We start from the raw sequence: 20600 nt of genomic DNA, 5'->3' as shown, positions 1-20600 counted from the left end.
TTTAAAGAGAAATCCTGCTCTGCAGTCAGGGAAACTGAGGAATCCTTAAAAGTCTTATTGCCAAAAGAAATCGGTGAGGGTATCTTTGCCAAAGCAGTTTGAACCACAACAAACCTGAGGAATTGATTGAAAGACCATCTTTCGAGGCAGAAGCCCCCAGGCACAAAACGCTCCCTTGAACTGGAGCATTAACTGCCTCTTGCAATGCAGGTTGAAGGGGTAGAGTTCTACCATCCGAAGAAAGAGAAACCTCAGGAGAGAATGAAGTACTCAGAACAGATGTAGATATTGGCTCCGCAGAAGCTCAAATATGAAAGTCCATAGGTCCCTTAGCTACTATTGGAGCCAGAATTGTCATCTTCCCTCCTTTCCTGTTCCCCATCGGAGCGGAATAGAATACCATTCTGCATGCTACTCTGTGGCTCCTAGGGGGCTCCAAAGGAGTGAGATCTGCACTTGGTCACACCCCTTTGGGCATTTAACCACTGCAACACAGCTACACACCATGGCAGGGACATGCTAATATGGATGGTAAAAGCCTTGTAATGATACCACCAGCCCAGCAGTCCTCCAAGCTCTTTGTACAGTTTTCTAATGGATTCAGGTGTTGTCTTCAAACCACTTGAAAGCATTCACTTTGCTGATCCACTCCATTGTTTCTTTTGCTTTGCTGTTAGGATCATTGTCCTGCTGAAGGTGGATCCTCATCCCAGTCTTAGGTCTGTGACACATTAGAAGAAGTTTTGCTCCTGAATCTGCATGTATTGTGCACCATTTATTACAAGCCTTCCTTTCCTCTATGCTGCAAAGGATCATCACAACATAATGCTGTCACCACCAGGCTTTACTGCAGAAGTGGTGTTAGCTGATGGTGTGCCCTGTTTATTTTATGCTTTGACCTGATCAATGCAATGTATTTTTGATGACACATCTTTTCCTCTATACAGTGATGGACCTAAAAATGTCCAGAAGATAATCAAACACATGGAAATGACCTTATAGCTTTTGATCTTCCCTTTGAATAACTTTATTTTAGCGTTCTTTCTGTGGTTCTGTGTTCAGCATTTTTTTTTTGGCTTTTGTTTCAATTTATTTTGTACAAGACAAACAGCTTGATCCTTCATCCAGGAGTATTCAGATCAGCTTTGCTGTTTTGATTGGACATAGGTAGGTACCATCTAACGTCTTATGAGCTTTGTTAAGACAACTTTTAGCTGTGAAGGCTTATGCAGTCTAGACTTTGGTTTCTTTCTTTCTTTTTTTTTTTTTGTTACTGTTTCTCTCTCTCTTTTTTTTAATTAAAATTTTTTTTTTTTGTTTTATGTTCAGTATAGACCACTGTATCCAACTCCTACTTTAATGCATTTTGAAATTTATTTTTTAGGCAGCAGAATGTGAAATATGTACAAGGATATGAAGACTTTTGCAGAGCACTATAAAATGGAAACTTAAAATAGTACACAAAAAAAGAGGTGACCATTAGTGTGTACAATAATATTACAAATGACTATAAGAAGTAGTGTATAGAGGTATCATATAACCATACTAGAAACTTTCTACATTTTATTGTCAGATTCTTATCTCAAAAACATAAACTTGTTTTAGTGCTCAAATGTATCTCCTTGTAGAATTCTTAAAGTCAAAACTTTTATAGATAAGCAGAAACTTCAAAGTCTAAAAAAACTTATCTGTAAGAATGTGGCTAATGATCACCTGTGGATTAAATAGTGAACTTGTTATGTTAGTCCAATTTAGAGACAATGAACAGAAATAAAACATAAAAAAGGTAAGTTGACACACTAATGTAATAAATTTTTAGACTAGCTTTCGAAGCAATGCCACCTTCTTCAGGTCAGAAATGAATTAAAAAAGACAATATCAGAGAATATATAAGCGAAACATTAAAGCATTCCAATAACATTCTCACAGCTGTGCTGTGATAAGGAGCCAGTGCTGTTCTTTAGAAAGTGGAGTTATATGATCAAATGTTTTTGCACTTTAAAGAAACTTCACAGCTGTACTTTTTGTAAGCTATAAGTCATAGGCAGTTCGTGACTCATGTTTGGAGAGGCTGAGGTGAGACAGGGAAGGGTGACATAGGGTGGGGCTAGGATGGGTTGAGATATGGCATAGCAGGGCAAATGAAAATCCTTGGGGTGCAGGATGACACCTATATCAGTAGTAAATGGACAGTGGAGCACTTCTGAACACAGCAGGGAAAGGATGCTCTGGTACAGCTGCATCAGGTACCCTGCCCTATACCTCTGTTACTGATTTATTTTGGCACACAAGGGGTTTTACCAGGTACGGGTACTGCTTAGTTCCAAAAAACTCCCAAAACAATCTGGAAGGCTGGAAGATCCGGACTGGACCAGCATATCTTCTGGAACATGGGAAACGGTAAGCCATCAGTTCACAGCAGCCACCAGGTCTGACCACCGGAGGGCGAGGGTCCTAATAAAGTTTTTTTCTGGAGCATCTCACCCTGGTGTCTCGGCTTGATCTCTTGAAGTTGTGTTTTCCACTTCCTTTTGTTGTTGAATTTTTGTGGAAACTGCGAACCCCATTTGTTTTCGAGGTGACTGAGAGCCAGGAACCTGGGCACAACCGTGAAACGTATTCAACTGACTTCGATGTTCAGTCAGTTGGCTATGAATTTTGCGTGTGGTATGTCCAACAGAAATCTTTTTGCAAGGGCAAATAATGACATAAACCACAAAAGTTGAATGACGTGGTATTATAATGCAGTTTATACTCTTTATGAATGGTAGAATAAATCCATGTAGTATCTGTAAAGGATGAGAAACAAAAATTGCAGCAACCACAAGATTGATTTCTTCCTTTCCTTCTACCAAGATCCTGGGATTCATTTGCTTTAACCACACAATCTCTGATATTATGGCTTTGAATATAGGCAATAAATGGCTTTTTTTTTTTAAAAACAGTCTTATTTTCGAAAGAGAAGGGCGCCCATCTTTCTTCACAAATCGGGAGATGGTGTCCTTCTCTCAGGGTCGCCCAAATAGGCATAATCGAAAGCAACAGAGCTAACATGCGCATGGTTGGGCTGGGGAGGCATAGCCTCTGCAAGCCGTTTATATGAAATGCTTGTGCTAAAGTATGTTAGTATCATTAAAAATCTGAAGATCAAGTCATGATAAAGTTGATGGGTTCTTTTTACAGCATTCCTTTATCAAGAATGCCAAACCAGTATCAATTTTGAGAGACTTAATCACAGAAGCGATGGACATCAAGGCAAAAAGACATGAAGAACAACAGAGAGAACTAGAGGAGGAAGATGAAAATTCGGTATGTTTTCTGACCATTTGTGAGCAGTTTTAAGTATATTATGTAACTGAAGTAAACAAAATATTGAGGTACATGTAGCAGAGTAAGGGGTCCTTTTACAAAGGTGTGGGATAAAATGACCTCAGCGTACCCTTAGCTCTTTCTCACTCGCTAAGACCATTTCTTCCCACAGTCAGAAAATGGTTGATTTCCTGTTTCCAGCATTAATGGCCACGCACTAATATTGGCATTAACGTGTGGTCATTAAACAAAATTAGTGCGTGAGCCCTTACCCTTACATATTTTGTAGGCAATAAGGGCTCATGCACTAATCAGTTATGCCACTAACTGATTATCTTAGAAATGCCCAGTCTCCTTCCCCAGACATACCTCATCTTAAAAAAAAAAAAAAATGTTAGCATGTGGTATGTGTGTGCAGAGTACAAAATTACTGTGGGTCACCTCGGCACATCTCTTGATAAGCCCTTTCAAGTTGTTTCAAGTGCATGCTAGCACTTGCCACAGCTTAGTAAAAGGACCCCTAAATGTTTCATGTTATAATGAGAAATGGCAAAGTGAGTAACATAACAGCAACCATGTGCTAGCAGAGACTTGGGGTCTCTTTTATCAAGCCACACATATAGCTCCTGGTGTGGTAATGCTATCAAAGCCCATTCATTTTGAATGGGCTCCATTGGCATTGCCGCGCAGTAATCGCTATTGCGGGATAAGAGTCATTTAGTTATTTGAACACAAAGCCTGAATCCTTTCTGAACTCATTCATATACAATCCAGGCTCCTTTTAAATATATAATTTATGTATTTATTTTGGATAAATGTTCACCTCTAGGTTGATAATTTAATGTACTCTGTATTAGTTTGCAGTAGGGCATTGTATTCAATTTTATCTGAAGTTGAGATCATGATCAAACTGAATTTATCTGTATGTGTGTATATCTATATATAAATATATGTTACTATATATGAGTTTGGAGGATGGAGTGGCAATCCCTTACCAGTTCAGCAGTAGCTCTTTTAGAAACTGATTTATTAAGGGCCAGATGCACTAAACTTAACAAGCCATTAATGAGCCATTAACGAGCAAGTAGTAAACCCTGGCATGCACTAAAGACTTTTTTCCGACGACAGTAGCAGCTAACGAAAATGGAATGCAGATGAGCAAATTGTGTAGAAATCCTATTGTAATGAGATGCACTAACCTTTTCCGATTGCCTTTATGCTGGAAAATCTAACGAGAGGTCTGTACTTCTCGTTGGGACTGCGCGATTGAAAAACTGCTACAAAAGTAAAAAAAAAAATAGTGCCCCGCTTTAAAAAAGACGTCTATTTTGGCCGTCATTCCCTTTCCCCAAGACGCCGCGCTGCTCACCCCCTCCGATGCGGCTCGATCCAGAGGACAGTGCAGTTGAGGACGCCCATCCAAAAGAAACATCCATTTTGGCCGTCATTCTCCCCTGCAATAATAAAAACGTCTTTTTTAGTAGTGCTTCATTCAGCTGAGAGACCTAGAAGTCTCTGAGCCAATCACAACGCGTTTAGCTCTGCTGAACGCGTTGTGATTGGCTCAGGGACTTCCGGGTCTCTCAGCTGAGTGAAGCACTGTCAAAAAAGATGTTTTTATTGGGGGGGGGGGGGATGACGGCCAAAATGGATGTTTTTTTGGATGGGCGTCCTCAACTGCACTGTCCTCTGGAGAGAGACAGTGGACTGAAGGAGGGAGAGATGGCAGACTTTTACTTGCTTGTAGAATTGCAAATAAGTTGACTCTGTTGGAAGTGCATCTGGAAATCTAGTCCACAAACTGGGTGCTACTGCTGAGAAGGTCCTTAGCCTTGAAAATGGCAAGCAACAATCCCCAACTAATGATACACTTGACAGTTCTTTTTGTGATGATCGTAACTAGCCTGGTGGCTGGTATGGTACTAGTAAGTCATACAAATATTGAAGACCCATACAATTCTGCACTTTAAACATCTTCTGAACTTCACCAGTAGCCAGTGATGCCTCTTTCCCACATGCAAAGTGGTGCATGTGGGAAAGAGGAACCCAAACTATAACTACGTCATGCAAGGTTTAGCGTTGGGAGTCCGGACCGAGAAAGGGATCTAGGTGTCATTGTTGATGATACGTTGAAAACTTCTGCTCAATGTGCTGCTGTGGCTAGGAAAGCAAATAGAATGTTGAGTATCATTAGGAAAGGGATTGAAAACAAAAATAAGGATATTATTCTGCCGTTGTATTGCTCCATTGTGTTCAATTCTGGTCGCTACACCTAAAAAAAGACATAGTGGAATTGGAAAAGGTGCAGAGAAGGGTGACAAAGATGATAGCGGGGATGGGACGACTTCACTATCAGGATAGGCTGAAGAGGCTGGGGCTCTTCAGCTTGGAGAAAAGGCGGCTGAGGGGAGATATGATAGAGGTCTATAAGATAATGAGTGGAATGGAACGTGTCAATGTGGAGTGTCTGTTTACGCTTTCCAAAAATACTAGGACAAGGGGGCATGCGATGAAGCAGCATTGTAGTAAATTTAAAACGAATCGGAGGAAATTTTTCTTCACTCAACGCGTAGTTAAACTCTGAAATTCGCTGCCAGAAAAGGTGGTTAAGGGGGTTAACTTAGCTGACTTCAAAAAAGGGTTGGACGGCTTCCTGGAGGAAAAAGCCATAGAATGTTATTGAATGGACGAGGGAATAATACAGTATTTCTAGGATGGGCGGGACAAATTGTTTGTTCTTTTGGCTGCTGTCAGTGACAGGGTGCTGGGCTTGATGGACCCTTGGTCTGTCCCAGCATGGCAATGCTTATGTACTTATGTACTGCAGCACCACAATCACATAGTCCATACTGCCTAGCCTATCAATCAAGTAGACTGTAGTATTGTACAGAAATTGTCACCTTAGGAAGGCCCACCAACAGGGCATTCCTTGTCATCAAGCAGATGAATCCATTACGAATGGGTTGTGTCCATCAACCAGCAGGGGGAGATAGAGAGCACTGAAAAACCATAGTGCCTCATGGCCAGCTAGCTCCATCTGCCTCTTCAGTAGTCTCTGTCTCCCCAGCAGGGTGGTTGCAGCTTATTCAGCTCCTTCAAAAATTCTGCCTGGGGTGGCTGCTATACTTTTGCCAGTTGTAGCAGGGGTGTTGTGGCTATTGCAGCTTCACTTTAAAGGCACATAGGTTAGCCCTTTCCCTGCCTTACCCGGCCCCCCGATGTGGATGTAGACACATAGGCTTGCCCTGTCCCTGTCTTTTCCCACACTCTCCTTGGTGGATGCAGGCACATTGGTTCGTCCTTTCCCTGCCTTTCCCACACTACTGAACCTCCGGAGTTGGAGAAATTGCCTCTATTACTGTTGCCTCTACTTTCCTCACAGCGTTAAAAAAAAAAAAAAAGTCCTGAGATTCCAGAAAAGAGGCTTTCTTCTGATTGTGCAGCATGACCGGAGCTCTGTGGACTCGGTCTGGTGAGGTAAGAGCGTTTTGTAACTCCTCCGGGGAGCGCCCACGATCGGGACGTTTTTGGCGTGAATTCGCCATTTTGAATTTTCCGCTGTTTTCGGCGATGGCTGCAGAGGTTGTTAAGCGCTGTTCCCGTTGTGGCAAGCACAGATCTGCAGCAGGACCCTGTAAATCGTGTTCTTCAGACGTCAGGGCCGGCACGAGCAAGGCGAGCGATGTTTCTTCCCGCTCAGTGGAGCTGGCAGCGGGCGCCATTTTGGATGCGCCGCAAGGCGCAACCCCCCAGAAGCGGAGGGGTTTGAAACTGGAGGGGAGCCTTGTGTGGAGGCTAACAGGGGAGCTTCTATCCCTGGACTGGAACCGGGAGGCCAGGGTGAGTCCTTGTCCCCTGAGTTTGTGTTGCTGCTGCATAAAGCATTCATGTTAAAAAGAGCGCTCCCGCAGGGGTCTCATTCTGCCCTGCTAACTGTTCCCCCTCCAGTGGAGCCCGGCCTCGGATTGTAGTCAGGCGCGTTTTCCCCTGACAGCTGGCCGCAAGACAAGCACAGAAGGGTTAATTCCCCTTCAGAGAGTGGCGCACCCCCCTTCTCCCCCCCCCCCCCCCTGTGGTCGGGATGTGAGGATTCTGAGGGATCTGGCAGGCCCTCGTGGTCTGAAGAGCCAGAGGAAGGTGCAGGATTGCCACCGGATCCAGATGATCCTTCCACGGTGAGGATTTTCCACCGCGACGAGCTGCCAGCGCTTATTTCTGATGCTTTGCAGGTCCTCTCTATTGAAGATCCTGGGAGTGGCGAAGCCTCCTCTGGTAATCCGAGGATGGCAAGTACTAAGAAGCCTGCTCGAGCCTTTCCTTTGCATGACTCCATCCAAGAGCTTATTTCGGCTCAATGGGCTGACCCCGAGGGGCCTTTGAAAGTCGCCAGGGCAATGGGGCAATTATACCCTCTAAGTGAGGAGCATTTGGTGCGCCTAGCAGTGCCTAAAGTGGATGCCCTAGTCACGGCTGTGACAAAGAGGACTACCCTCCCAGTTGAAGGAGGAGTCGCCCTGAAGGACATGCAGGACCGACGCCTGGAATCAGCTCTGAAACGGTCTTTTGAAATTTCAGGCCTATCCTTACAGGCGTCTGCATGCAGCTGCTATGCTGCCCGAGCCTGCCTTGCTTGGTTGCAACAGGCAGTGGAACAGCCCAGCGATGGAGCGGAGATCCTTACTGAGGTGGCACCGCGGATGGAGTCGGTCTTGTCTTTCTTGGCTGACGCCCTTTATGATCTGGTCAGAGCTTCGGCTAAACAGATGGCTGTGGCAGTGGCGGCTCGCCGCCTTCTATGGCTACGGCATTGGGCGGCTGACATGGCCTCTAAGCAAAGGTTGGTGAAGTTGCCCTTCCAAGGCCTTCTATTTGGTGAGGAGTTGGAGAAAATTGTTAAAGGCCTAAAATTGCTAAACCCCAGCGCTTACCCGAGGATAGGCCGAGGCCTCTCTCCAAGGGTCAGGCGGTTCCCTCCTCTTTCAGACCTCGCTTCCGTGAAGCTAGAAGGTACTGCCTGGGATGTTCTGCTGGGTTCACTTCTCGTGCCCGTTTTCAGCAGAGGAACTCCTTTCTTTCGGACAAGCGTTCCGCAGAGACCGGCTCAAGGCCTGGAGTTCAAGGGCGATCCTCTCAATGATGGTGCGCCGGCCCTCTCCTCGATTCCTGCAATAGGAGGACGGCTTTCCCTCTTTCTCGAAGAGTGGGTCAAGATTTCCTCAGATCAGTGGGTTTTGGACCTGATCAGAGATGGCTACAGAATAGAATTCAATGCCCTGGTGAGAGACGTGTTTGTGGAATCCCTATGCGGTTCTGCTGTCAATCGGGCGGCGGTAGAGGAGTCCTTGCAAGGCTTGATTCACCTAGGAGCGGTGCCTCCCGCCGAACACGGCTCCGGCCGTTACTCTATTTACTTTGTGGTGCCCCGAAAAGGAGGGTCTTTTCGGCCCATCCTCGACTTAAAAGAAGTCAACAAGTCTCTGAGTGCGGCATTTTCACATAGAAACCCTGTGCTCCGTCATTGCGGCGGTACAGCCAGGAGAGTTTCTCATGTCTCTGGACCTGAAAGAAGCTTACTTGCACATTCCTATTTGGACCCCGCACCAAAGCTTTCTTCAGTTTGCGGTGATGGGAAAACATTTCCAGTTTCGGGCCTTGCCTTTTGGCCTCGCCACAGCTCCACGAACCTTTTCTAAGGTAATGGTGGTAGTAGTTGCTTTTCTCAGGCGAGAAAGTATTCGGGTTCACCCGTACCTAGACGACTAGCTCATCAGAGCGGACTCGACAGGTAACAGCCAGAGTGGTCTCAGTACTTCAATCTCTCTGGGCTGGGTCATCAATATGGCCAAAAGTCACCTGACCCCCCTCTCAATCTCTAGAATATTTGGGGGTCCGGTTCGACACAGCTTCGGGGTTTGTTTTTCTTCCCGAGCAAAGGCGGTGCAAGCTTTAGAACCAGGTCCATCTGCTCCTGAGGATGCCTCGCCCCCGCGCTTGGGACATTGTCCAGCTGTTAGGGTCGATGACGGCCACCTTGGAAGTGGTGCCCTGGGCGAGAGTGCATCTGAGACCTCTGCAGTGCTCCCTGCTTCAACGATGGTCTCCAATTTCTCAGTGCAGACTCACGTGGCTCCCTGTGGCCCGGCTCAATATGGAGTGGTGGCTCTCAGACAACATGCTGCGGCGAGGAATGGTGCTAGCACTCCCCGATTGGTGCCTGGTGGTAACAGATGCCAGCCTGAAGGGCTGGGGTGCACATTGCCGGGGAAGGCATGTCCAGGGTCTCTGGACACCCGAGGAATCGGAGTGGTCCATCAGTCGCTTGGAGTTGAAAGCAATTTTCTAGGCTCTTCTGGTTTTTCACGACCCTGGAAGGATTGGCTGTCAGAGTTCTGTCGGACAACACGACGGCAGTGGCCTACATAAATCGACAAGGCGGCACTCAGTGCAGAGCACTGGCTGCGCAGGCCGCACAAATTTGCCACTGGGCCGAGCTACATCTGCAGTTTCTGTCAGCAGCTCACATTGCAGGTCAGAGCAACGTGCAAGCCGATTATCTAAACAGGCATCAGATGACCCAGCGAAGTGGGAACTGTCAGACGAAGTGTTTCTTCAGATCTGTGCCAAGTGGGGGACGCCCGTAGCGGATCTTATGGCCTCAAGCGCAAATGCCAAAGTCCCGTGCTTTTAGAGGAGACGGAGAGATCCTCGCTCTGCGGGGTTGGATGCCTTGGCTCAACCCTAGCCTCAGGGCCTCCTGTATGTGTTCCCTCCGTGGCCTTATTAGGGCGAGTACTCCTGCGGATTCGGCTACATCAAGGAGAGGTGGTTCTCATTGCCCTGGATTGGCCCAGGAGGCCGTGGTATGCAGACCTCCGGCGGATGCTAGTAGAGGCTCCCCTTCCTTTGCCTCTGGTACCGAATCTGTTGTCACAGGGACCGGTGACCATGGAGGACGCCTGCTGCTTTGGTCTTACGGCATTGCTATTGAGAGGGCGCAATTGAGAGAGAAGGGTTATTCCAGTAAAGTCATTTCCACTCTCCTACAGGCTTGCAAACGTTCCACTTCTGTGGCTTATGCCAGGATTTGGCGCCAATTTGAGGCTTGGTGTGCTGCTAAAGCGATTACACCTATGCGGGCTTCTGTCTCGCCGATACTTGACTTTTTGCAGGATGGTTTACAAAAAGGCCTTGCCTATAATTCCCTGCATGTTCAAGTGGCAGCCTTTACATGTTTTCGAGGGAAGGTCGCTGGCCTCTCCCTGGCTGCTTATCCGGATGTGGCGCGGTTTCTTAGAGGGGTGCTTTGGCTCCATCCTCCCGTGCGGGCTCCGTTTCTGGCCTGGAACCTGGGGTTAGTTTTAAAGGCCCTTCAGTGTTCGCCCTTCGAGCCGCTAAGGCGAGCTTCAGAGAAGGATGTGACCCTAAAGAGGGTCTTTTTGGTGGCCGTTACTTCGGCGAGACGGGTGTCTGAGCTCCAGGCGCTGTCCTGTCGAGACCCTTTCCTGCAATTCTCAGAGTCCAGAGTTATGGAATGTACGGTGCCTTCCTTCCTGCCTAAGGTGGTTTTAGCGTTTCACCTAAACCAGCCTATTTTCCTGCCTTCTTTTTCCAGAGAGGAGTTTCCGGAAGCCTTTGGGCAATTGCACCTCCTAGATGTGCGAAGGGCTCTGTTGCAGTATCTGCGCATGTCAAATGCTTTTAGGACCTCTGATCATCTTTTTGTCCTGTTATCAGGTCCGTGCAGAGGGTCTCCAGTGTCTAAAGCCACTATAGCCCGTTGGCTCATGGAAGCTATTTTTTCAGCCTATCTGCTGTCTGGCTGGCCTCTGCCTGAAGCCTTCAAGGCACATTCCACAAGAGCTGAAACTGGAGCACTCTCTCTTCAAGAGATATGCAGTGCAGCGACATGGGCTTCTAAGCTCTCTTTTGCCCGACATTACAGGCTGGATGTGGCTGCCAGGAGAGACGCGCATTTTGGAGCACAAGTGCTGGCGCATGGTGTGGCTTGTTCCCACCCTATCTAGGGATTGCTTTGATACATCCCATTCGTAATGGATTCATCTGCTTGATGACAAGGAAGGGAAAATTAGGTTCTTACCTTGGTAATTTTCTTTCCTTTAGTCATAGCAGATGAATCCATGAGCCCTCCCTCAGTGATTCTTTGTGTGATTGATGTTGTTTTATGTTCAATTTTTCCTGTAGATATGTTCCCTCATTGGGAGAAGTTGGAAAACAGTCTTCAGGATTTCTGTTCAGTTATAGGAGGTTGAGTTCGTCTCTCCTTTGTGTTGTTGCTTCTGTTCTGGGGCGTTTATCTGCTGTGAGGAAAGTTCATGTTATGCTACTTTGCGATGTAACACTGCTTTGGAAGCTTCAAATACTGAAGAGGCAGATGGAGCTAGCTGGCCATGAGGCACTATGGTTTTTCAGTGCTCTCTATCTCCCCCTGCTGGTTGATGGACACAACCCATTCGTAATGGATTCATCTGCTATGACTAAAGGAAAGAAAATTACCAAGGTATGAACCTAATTTTCCCTTCCTGTAATCCAATCTTGATAACACCAACTCATGTACTACCATGCACACTGGTCCATTATAAGGAAAACCCTGATATTATTATTATTTCTGCATTTGTACCCCACATTTTCCAACCTTATGGTTGGTTCAATGTGCCTTACAGTTGCTTAGTAGTAGACAGGATTACATTTATGAAGGATAAGTGAGGTATACCATTCTCTTATAGTTATAGGTTGCAGTGTGGTTTACATTTAGCTTTTGTCAGTCTAATTACGTGTATTACTGCCATTTGAAATGGTTCAGTTCTGTTCATTTTTGTGATTGTGAAGTGTTTCCTTTGGTCTGCTTTGCTATGTGGGGTCAATTGTACAGCGCTACGCAACCCTGGTAGCGTTTTAGAAATGTTAAATAGTAGTAGTAGTAGCCTTTCCTCATAGGAAATTCATCTCAATCCCGTTATCATTTCCGTTGCCCTTCTCTGTACCTTTTCTAATTCCACTATATCTTTTTTGAGATGTGGTGACCAGAATTGCACACAAGGTCAATGTCTTTTAGATGTTCCTTCTTTTCTGCAGTTCGTGTGGAGGAAGATCGTTCACGTATGTTTTTTGTAGCTGGACCAACTTTGTGGAATGTTCTTCCTTTGGAAATGCGCCAAATTACTTTTTTTTTTAAATTTTTTTATTTATAACCATTTAAATTTTTACAAGCGATAAAACAACTTGCTGGAAATACAGAGAAAGTAATATGTAGGAATTATTTCAGTCAGGTAATTCTATTCTCTTCCATAGACCACTAAATAGGGAGAGTGAAACAAGATAAGGAGATCAATTAAACAGTAAACAGAAAAAAAACCATGGTATTAACCTGATTATCCCCAGATATTACTCGTCTAATTCATTATTCCACATTGATCATCTGGTTGGCTTCCCAAATTACTTTTTTATTAATGTTTAGAAAGTAATTAAAAACATTTTTGTTTGAAGAGGCGTTTTATTAAAGGAGATACTTTACTAAGGAGTTTAAGTTATACGCAGGGTTATTAGATGATATGTGTTTTGTTATATTGCTTGTCAAGGTTTTATAAATGTTAGTTTGTAACCCACTTAGATGATCTGGATAGACAGGATGTAAGTTTGATAGTTAAATAAATCCATCCAGATTTCTGACCAGATCTTGCATGCGAATCCTCACTCCATCCACCACAGTGTCAAAAGTATCCTTCAGCCTCTCCTTCCCAAACTACAATGCCTCAGTTTTACAGACAGTGTATCATAAACTATGATGCTTCGACCAATTTACTACAACTTATAATTCCCAATTAGGCTGTTGCAGTTCTTCCTGGCCATGGGTCTGTAGTAAAATAAAAAACTTTGGACATCATCAGTGCAGAAATGAAACAGTAGACCCACAGAATCTAATAGAGCCTTTACACATTCTACTTCTGCCAGCCCCCTGTCACCATCTACATCACTTCTGTCACACACATCGGCATAGTGCCTTCCATGGATGATCACCTGTTGTCATCTCTCTAAATTGCCATATATACTAGTACACACATAGGTAGTCAGGACATGTGCACAAAAATGAATTCATCTGGAGGCAAAATAGTGACTGTTGCCACTCACTCTCATTTTTCCCCCCTGTTAAGAGTTTGCAGTTCATAATCACTAATGAGTGCACATTTCCTGTCAGCTGTGCCTTTACAGGAAAAAAAAAGTATGATTCCTTTAAATTGTAGCATTATATTCACCTGTGGCAGCATTGGACTGGTATAAACATGCAGACTTCACATACACATGTTCATTGCATAACTGAATGTACAATTTCCTCTAACAGTGCTACTGGAATGGGTATCACTACTCCAGTGGGTAATTCTGCCAACTCCAAAAAATATTATGTCTTGCCTCCTCTCTTTCTGTGTATGAATAGTAGGATCTGTACACATTGTATAGGGATGCATTGTGTGCTGTCTAAGCAAGTGTGAGTCTTCTCTAGATCAGTGTTTTCTAAGCCTTTCCTGGACTCCCAGCCAGTGTTTTTGCAAGATATTCACAGTTCATATTACTGAGATACTAGTGAGGTAATTAAATTTGCTGACATCACACAGTTATTCAAAGTTGTTAAATCATAAGAGGATTGTGAAAAATTACAAGAGGACCTTATGAGACTGGGAGACTGGGCGTCTAAATGGCAGATGACATTTAATGTGAGCAAGTTCAAAGTGATGCATGTGGGATAGAGGAACCTGAACTATAGCTACGTAATGCAAGGTTCCACATTAGGAGTCACTGACCAAGAAAGAGATCTCGGCATTGTTGTTGATGCCTGCCACCCAGGTCGATTCCCCTTCGACATCAGTGGAGGGAGCTTCGCCGCAGTCGGACAGGGCATCGACCTCGCCATCGCCATAGAGGACATTGTTTCTCGGCGTCGAGGCAGGTCCAGTGTCGAAGCACCTTAACTCAGGTTTTATCCGACACTGAGTAGGAGTGTTCGTGGGAATCAGATGAGGATCCCAGGTACTTCTCTTCTGATGAGTCCTTTGGGATTACCTCTGATCCTTCCCCTCCGCTAGAAAGGAGACTGTCTCCACCGGAGGGTCTGTCCTTTTCCTCTTTTGTCCGGGAAATGGCTGCGGCTATTCCCTTCCCTGTGGAGGTTGAGGATGAGCCCAGGACTGACATGCTCGAGGTCTTGGATTATTCTTCTCCACCTAAAGAGGCTGTGACAGTTCCTCTGCATAAGGTACTGAAGGAAATCTTTATGCGAAACTGGTCAGCCCCTCTGTCTGGACCTGAGGTCCCGAAAAAAGCTGAATCCCAGGATCGGATCCACGGTGAACCTGGGTTGATGAGGTCTCAGTTACCCCACAATTCCATTGTGGTGGACTCCGCCCTCAAGAGAGCCAGGAGTACTAGAGACTATGTTTCGGCGCCCCCAGGCAGAGAAGCTAGGACTCTTGATGCTTTGGGAGGAAGACGTATCAGGCCGCTATGCTCGCTGCCAAGGTCCAGTCATACCAGCTCTTCACGAGCGTACACTTGCGGGACTCGATATGTCAACTGTCCAGCTTGGTTGATGCACTCCCTACGGAGCTGGCCGAGCCTTTTCACCAGGTGGTCAGGCAGCAGAAGGCATGTTGAAAGTTCCTGGCCAGGGGTACTTTTGACACTTTTGACATGACATCCAGAATCGCTGCTCAAGGTATAGTGATGCGCAGACTCTCATGGCTGCATGTCTCTGACCTGGATCATTCTGTTCCGCAGCAGATGGTGGATGTTCCTTGGCGTGGGGGACAATCTTTTTGGAGAAAAAGTAGAGGATCTAGTTGATCAAATCAAGAAGCATAATGATGCTATGGATTCTCTCTCCCACCGGGCGCCTTCTGCTACTGCCTCCTCATCTAGGATGTTTTTTGGAGGGAGGAGGAGTGCCCCCAATACCTACTCAAGGTAACTACTCCTGCTTCTCGGCAGCCTGCCTAGGCTCAACTCCAGCGTGCTCGTTCTCGTCAACAGCGTGTGACTAAGGCTCATTCTGCTCCCCAGCAAAAGCAAGGGACTGCCTTTTGACTGGCTCCAGTTCAGCATAGCCTCAGTAAAAGTGTCCATTTCGGATGACTTACTGGTAGGAGGGAGGTTGATGTTTTTTCACCAAAGGTGGCCTCTTATAACCTCCGACCTGTGGGTTCTTCAAATAATCTGGTTAGGATACACTCTCAATCTGGAATCCAAACCTCCAAATTGCCCACCGGGAGCTCAATCTTAAAGTTCCCAGCACAAGCAGGTACTTGCATAGGAATTCTCCCCCTGGTGGAACGGGTTCGACCGCACTGAGCTTTAGAAGGGCGAAGAAGGGCTGGGATTCTATTCCAGGTACTTCCTTGTGCAAAAGAAAACAGGGGGGATGCGTCCCATCCTAGACCTAAGGGACCTGAACAAATTTCTAGTTCGAGAAAAGTTCAGGATGGTTTCCCTGAGCACCCTTCTTCCCATGATTCAAGAGAACGATTGGCTATGCTCTCTAGACTTAAAGGATGCTTACACACACATCTCGATACTTGCAGCTCACAGGAAGTATCTTCGATTTTGGCTAGGAACTCAGCACTTTCAGTACTGTGTACTGCCTTTTGGTCTGTCGTCTGCGCCCAGGGTATTCACAAAGTGCCTAGTGGCAGTCGCAGTGTCGCTAAGCAGACTGGGAGTGCATGTGTTCCCTTATCTTGACAATTGGCTGGTGAAGAGCACCTCGAAGGCAGGCGCTCAGCAGTCCATGCGAATGACTATTAAGGTGCTAGAACTACTGGGATTCGTGATCAGTTACCCCAAGTCCTATCTCACTCCAGTCCAAAAGTTGGAATTCATTGGAGCCCTGTTGAACACAAAGACAGTTCGAGTTTATCTTCCCGAGGCAAGGGCAGACAACCTCCTGTCCCTGGTGTCCATAGCTCGAGCGTCTCAGCAGGTCACGGCTCGGCAGATGTTGAGGCTTCTGGGCCACATGGCCTCCACAGTTCATGTGACTCCCATGGCACACCTACACATGAGATCAGCTCAATGGACCCTAGCTTCCCAGTTGGTACCAAGCTGTGGGGAGTCTAGAGGATGTAATCCAACTGTCCATCGACTTCAGGAATTCTCTACCTATTTTTCTTACAACTGCTGCTGATGGACTGAATGAGTTTTTGAAAAGTGCTCTTAAATTAGAACATATATCCATTCATTAGTGTCACTAGTTGGGATCCAACTGATGCTTTGTATTGAGGTTTAAAATGCAATTTTTAAAATACTTTTTGTGTTAATTGAAACTACTAAGCATTCTTGAACTTTCAAAACTGAAATATTACTTGTAAAAATGACTTAAAATTTTACAATTGCTGTATTTCTAGATCCTTTGGAATTTTTATTAGTGTTATGAATCCAATGAACAGATTGGAGAAGGATTACAGATAAAGTAGTACATGTTGGCAGTGATTTAGATGTCAAATCATTTACAAAGCAGTGTGTTTGCACGGATTCAACAAAGGTAAAAGTGGACCAAGCTATGGAGCTGGATAAAATGCATACTAGATTATTAAGGAGCTCAAAGAAGTTCTGGCAGGTTTGCGGATGGGTCTGTTCAGTCAGTCTTTGGAGACAGGAGTAGTTACATGGGACTGGTAATGGTTAGATATTGCTATCTTCATAAAAGTGGTAATAGGAAGGAACTTGTAAGTTAAAGACTGATTAGCTTCACCTCAGTGCTGGATAATAGATTAAGGAGGTTTTACTAAAAGAAAGGATAGTAACATCCCTTGAATCCAGTGGGATGTAAATTTCAAGACAGCATGACTGTAACAAAGTGAGATTATATTGCATAAATCTGATCAATTTCTTTGATTGAGTAGCCAGAGAACTAGATCAAGAATATGTGTAGAATTCTTGAATTTGAGTAAGGATTTTGATACTGCCTCAGTAATTAGACTCATAAATAAACTGAGCAGCCTAGAGGTGAGCCCCAGGTTGGTAGTCTGGATTAGAAACTGGCCAAATGCTGGTATAGATGACTGAGTGTAAACTGTGAGGAAAAAAAGAGTGCTTTATGGAGTACCTCAGGTATCTGGCCTAGTTTGGTTTAATATATTTGTGAATGATGTCTTAGAGGCATTAGAGGGAAGAGTTGCTATTTCCAGACAAGAAATTATCTAAGAAAGCTTAAAAAGTGGATGTATGGTTAAGATCTGGTATAAAAAGATGAAGAATCATGCACTTAGGCATGTAGAAATCCAAGAGCACAGGCCATGATAGAGGATGAAGTATTGATCTAAATCTTCTGGAAGAGTTATCTTGAAATGCTTTTGTTTGATGAGTTCAAGGTAACAAAACGTATAAGTCTGTGGCCAAAACCAGAGGGATACTAAGGTGCATAGGATGAAACATAATCATTGGAAATAAAGAGATGATATAGACAGGATAGAGATGGGCCAGAGAGAGGCTGTCAGAATAGTGCAGAACCTGCAACAAAGCTGTATTAGATGAAACTTAAGACTTAAATATTTATACCTTAGAGGAGAAAAAGTAGGGAGAGTGAGACTTTCAAATCTCAAAGGTATAAATAATGTAAATGAACTGAACCTTTATCAGAAGAAAGAATGCTATTCTATGTTCTATTACATTTGCACTCCATCAATTCATAAAAAGTACATTAAACAGCTTACAGTAGTCTAAAAAAAGTAATAAAAAAATACATTTAGCATACAGCTCCCCAAATGACTGCCTACAGTCCAGTTCCAGCACAGTGAGCAATTTGTCTGGCCTGTAGTGCTTTCTGTACTCCTACTACCACAGAAAACAGAGAAATCACAATGTTGAATTGTTGTAGTGGCACCAAGAAAAGTTGGGAGCCTGAGGAGAGAAGTAAATGCTGGAACTTTACTCATGGTCTAAACAGAGAGAGACAGGCTGAAGAAAAAAGTGGTTCAAAAAGCAGGGTGGAGTATGTTGGGAGAGAGGACTAGTTTGACTTAAGAGGGATCAATCACAGATCTAATTCACTTCAAAAAAATAGATTATCCTCACTATTACAGTGAATTAATATTCAAACACTCTCATCTTTGTTTTAATTTGAAGGAGGAAAAAGACCTCATACAACTGTTGTTTTTTTGTCATCATACTTTATATTTCTATAAGTAACCAGTTCCAAGGCTGTTGTGAATTAGAGGTATGCAACACCATTAGAAATAATCAGCCTTACACTGTGGACTGATTTCATACATTAGTGAAACAACAGATATGATGAGAATGTGTTTTGACAAACTGACATGTTTTGATAGGTGCTGAGGTAATTGTCCAGATTTTTTTCATTAAGCAAAAAGTTACGAGCAGGGTATTTGAGAGGTTAATCCTAGAACCTGAGCTTAATTGTTAGTTTAAGTCCAACTAAACAGTTAGTCTGTCGTCTTTTTGAAGTGTGATCTGAACTTGAAAATGAGGTCAGGCAGCAATATACAAGGAGGCACAATAACTCCTTGCTTGGCAGCTCGGGGAAATCATATCCAAATATTTATTTCCATCTGTCTGTAAAGGAAAAAACTAATAGTTTCCTACACCTTTTATATATTTAAATATCTATAATAATTTCAAGGATATGTAATTACTTTAAAATTCTGATAAAATAGATTCCTGCTTATGTTATAATTGATTATTACAATGTCTCATTTTGGCAACTAACATATGGATAGGCTCCAGTAATTCATTGTTTAACTTTTTAGGTTGATCCCATTGGCCCAAACCTTTTAGAAGTGCTATGGCATTTTTTAAAATGATAATAAAGAAAATCAATTAATATATCTGAAAGAACTGAAATTGATGGAAATTAAAGAAGAATACAGAGCTATTAAAATGGCTTTGTCTGTAAAAATGTTTTTCTTTGTTATACATAACTTTAGTAGTATATCTAATTTTTTTTTTATACTTCTCTTCTCTTATACTGTCTCTGTTTTTGCTGTTTATCACATTTTAAACCCACCAGGCAGGCATTAGGATACCATGCTAACTCCCAGACCTTGAATGATGTCTCCTCTGAGACAATCCATCAGTGCCTCTTTTATATCTGGCAGGAAGCAACCACCTTCCATCTCTCTGTGGGATTGAGGATAGTACCTCTGCAATATGCCTGATCCCAGCTGATCTAGACAGACTGTAGACTTGAACCAGAGTCTGCAGTGTGCTAAGGCCTCACCTACAGGACAAGTCATACTGTTGTGTTTTAATTATCATGCTTGACTTATTTGAGGGTAATTGTACTTCTTTGCCCTGTGGTATGGATGGTAATGTTTTTCCCTTTAAAGAAGTATATATATATATATATTATTTCCTCCCCCCCCCCTTCAAGACAGATAGAATTGGATGGCTCTGTCAGTAGATATCTTTTACAAAAATTCAGTTGTTTTCCAGACTTCCCTTACTCAACAGATTGTAACAGTCATTGACTTCCAACCTTTTCTGTACTAGGTTGTGAGGATTCCACGTTTACTTTGTTATTTTAACTTGTTATTCTTTCTGAGTTTCTTGGGATTTGAACCTGTGGAATCCCGGTAGAAATCCAAGGACGCTATACTTGAGCAAAAAGAAATGTTCTAATGCTCTCATTTTCTTACTGACGTTCCAGTATTCCTCCTACAGCTGCATGTATTACCTGCAATACATTGAAGAAGAATTAGATGCTTGAAAATGAATGCTTCCTGCCAGCAGATGGAGACAGAGAACAAACTTCTTTGCCATCATCATTATCCATACATAATTTGGGGCAGCAGAGGAATTTTTCAGCAATTTTCTGTCTGCAGCAGATGGTAGTACATGTGTCTGGACTGGTGCAGCAGCTATAAAACAGGGTTCCTGGGAGATGGTTTAACCAATGGAGAGCAAAAACTGAGATGAGGGGGGCCTCTGATGGGGCAACAATCTTCTAAACTTGTCTTTTCACCCATCAACATGGTTCTTGTGGGTCTGAGAGGCTCCCTTCCTATCACAGAAGAACTCGCAGACCCCAGCATAGACTCCTGGTTCAGCAAGCATTCTCTTTGGCTGTTGATAAAGTTTTAAAAGATCCTGTTTGCAGTCAGAAACCTGTTTCTTTGGCTGCAGCCTAGTGGAATTGGAGTCAAAGAGGGGAAATGCAGTTACATCTTTGTCTAGAGCACTGTTGGGGAAAATATGGTGCCTAAAGGAAGATGTATTGGTGCTGATGCCAGATGATCATGTCCAGCTCCTTCTGCCTTACTTGTGATGGA

General features: G+C 44.1%; 1 protein-coding gene across 1 annotated transcript in view; it reads left to right on the top strand.

Moving 5' to 3' along the window:
* Window positions 1-20600, top strand: part of STK3 (serine/threonine kinase 3) — a 412802-nt gene that overhangs the window by 197350 nt on the left and 194852 nt on the right. The window contains exon 8 of the mRNA XM_030217172.1: window positions 3184-3309. Coding sequence (XP_030073032.1) covers window positions 3184-3309 — 126 coding nt within the window. The remainder of the gene's footprint in view (window positions 1-3183; window positions 3310-20600) is intronic.

Source organism: Microcaecilia unicolor, chromosome 1, assembly GCF_901765095.1.
Source record: "Microcaecilia unicolor chromosome 1, aMicUni1.1, whole genome shotgun sequence".
NCBI classification, from domain to species: Eukaryota; Metazoa; Chordata; class Amphibia; order Gymnophiona; family Siphonopidae; genus Microcaecilia; species Microcaecilia unicolor.
This window is presented reverse-complemented; position numbering and strand designations above follow the sequence as displayed.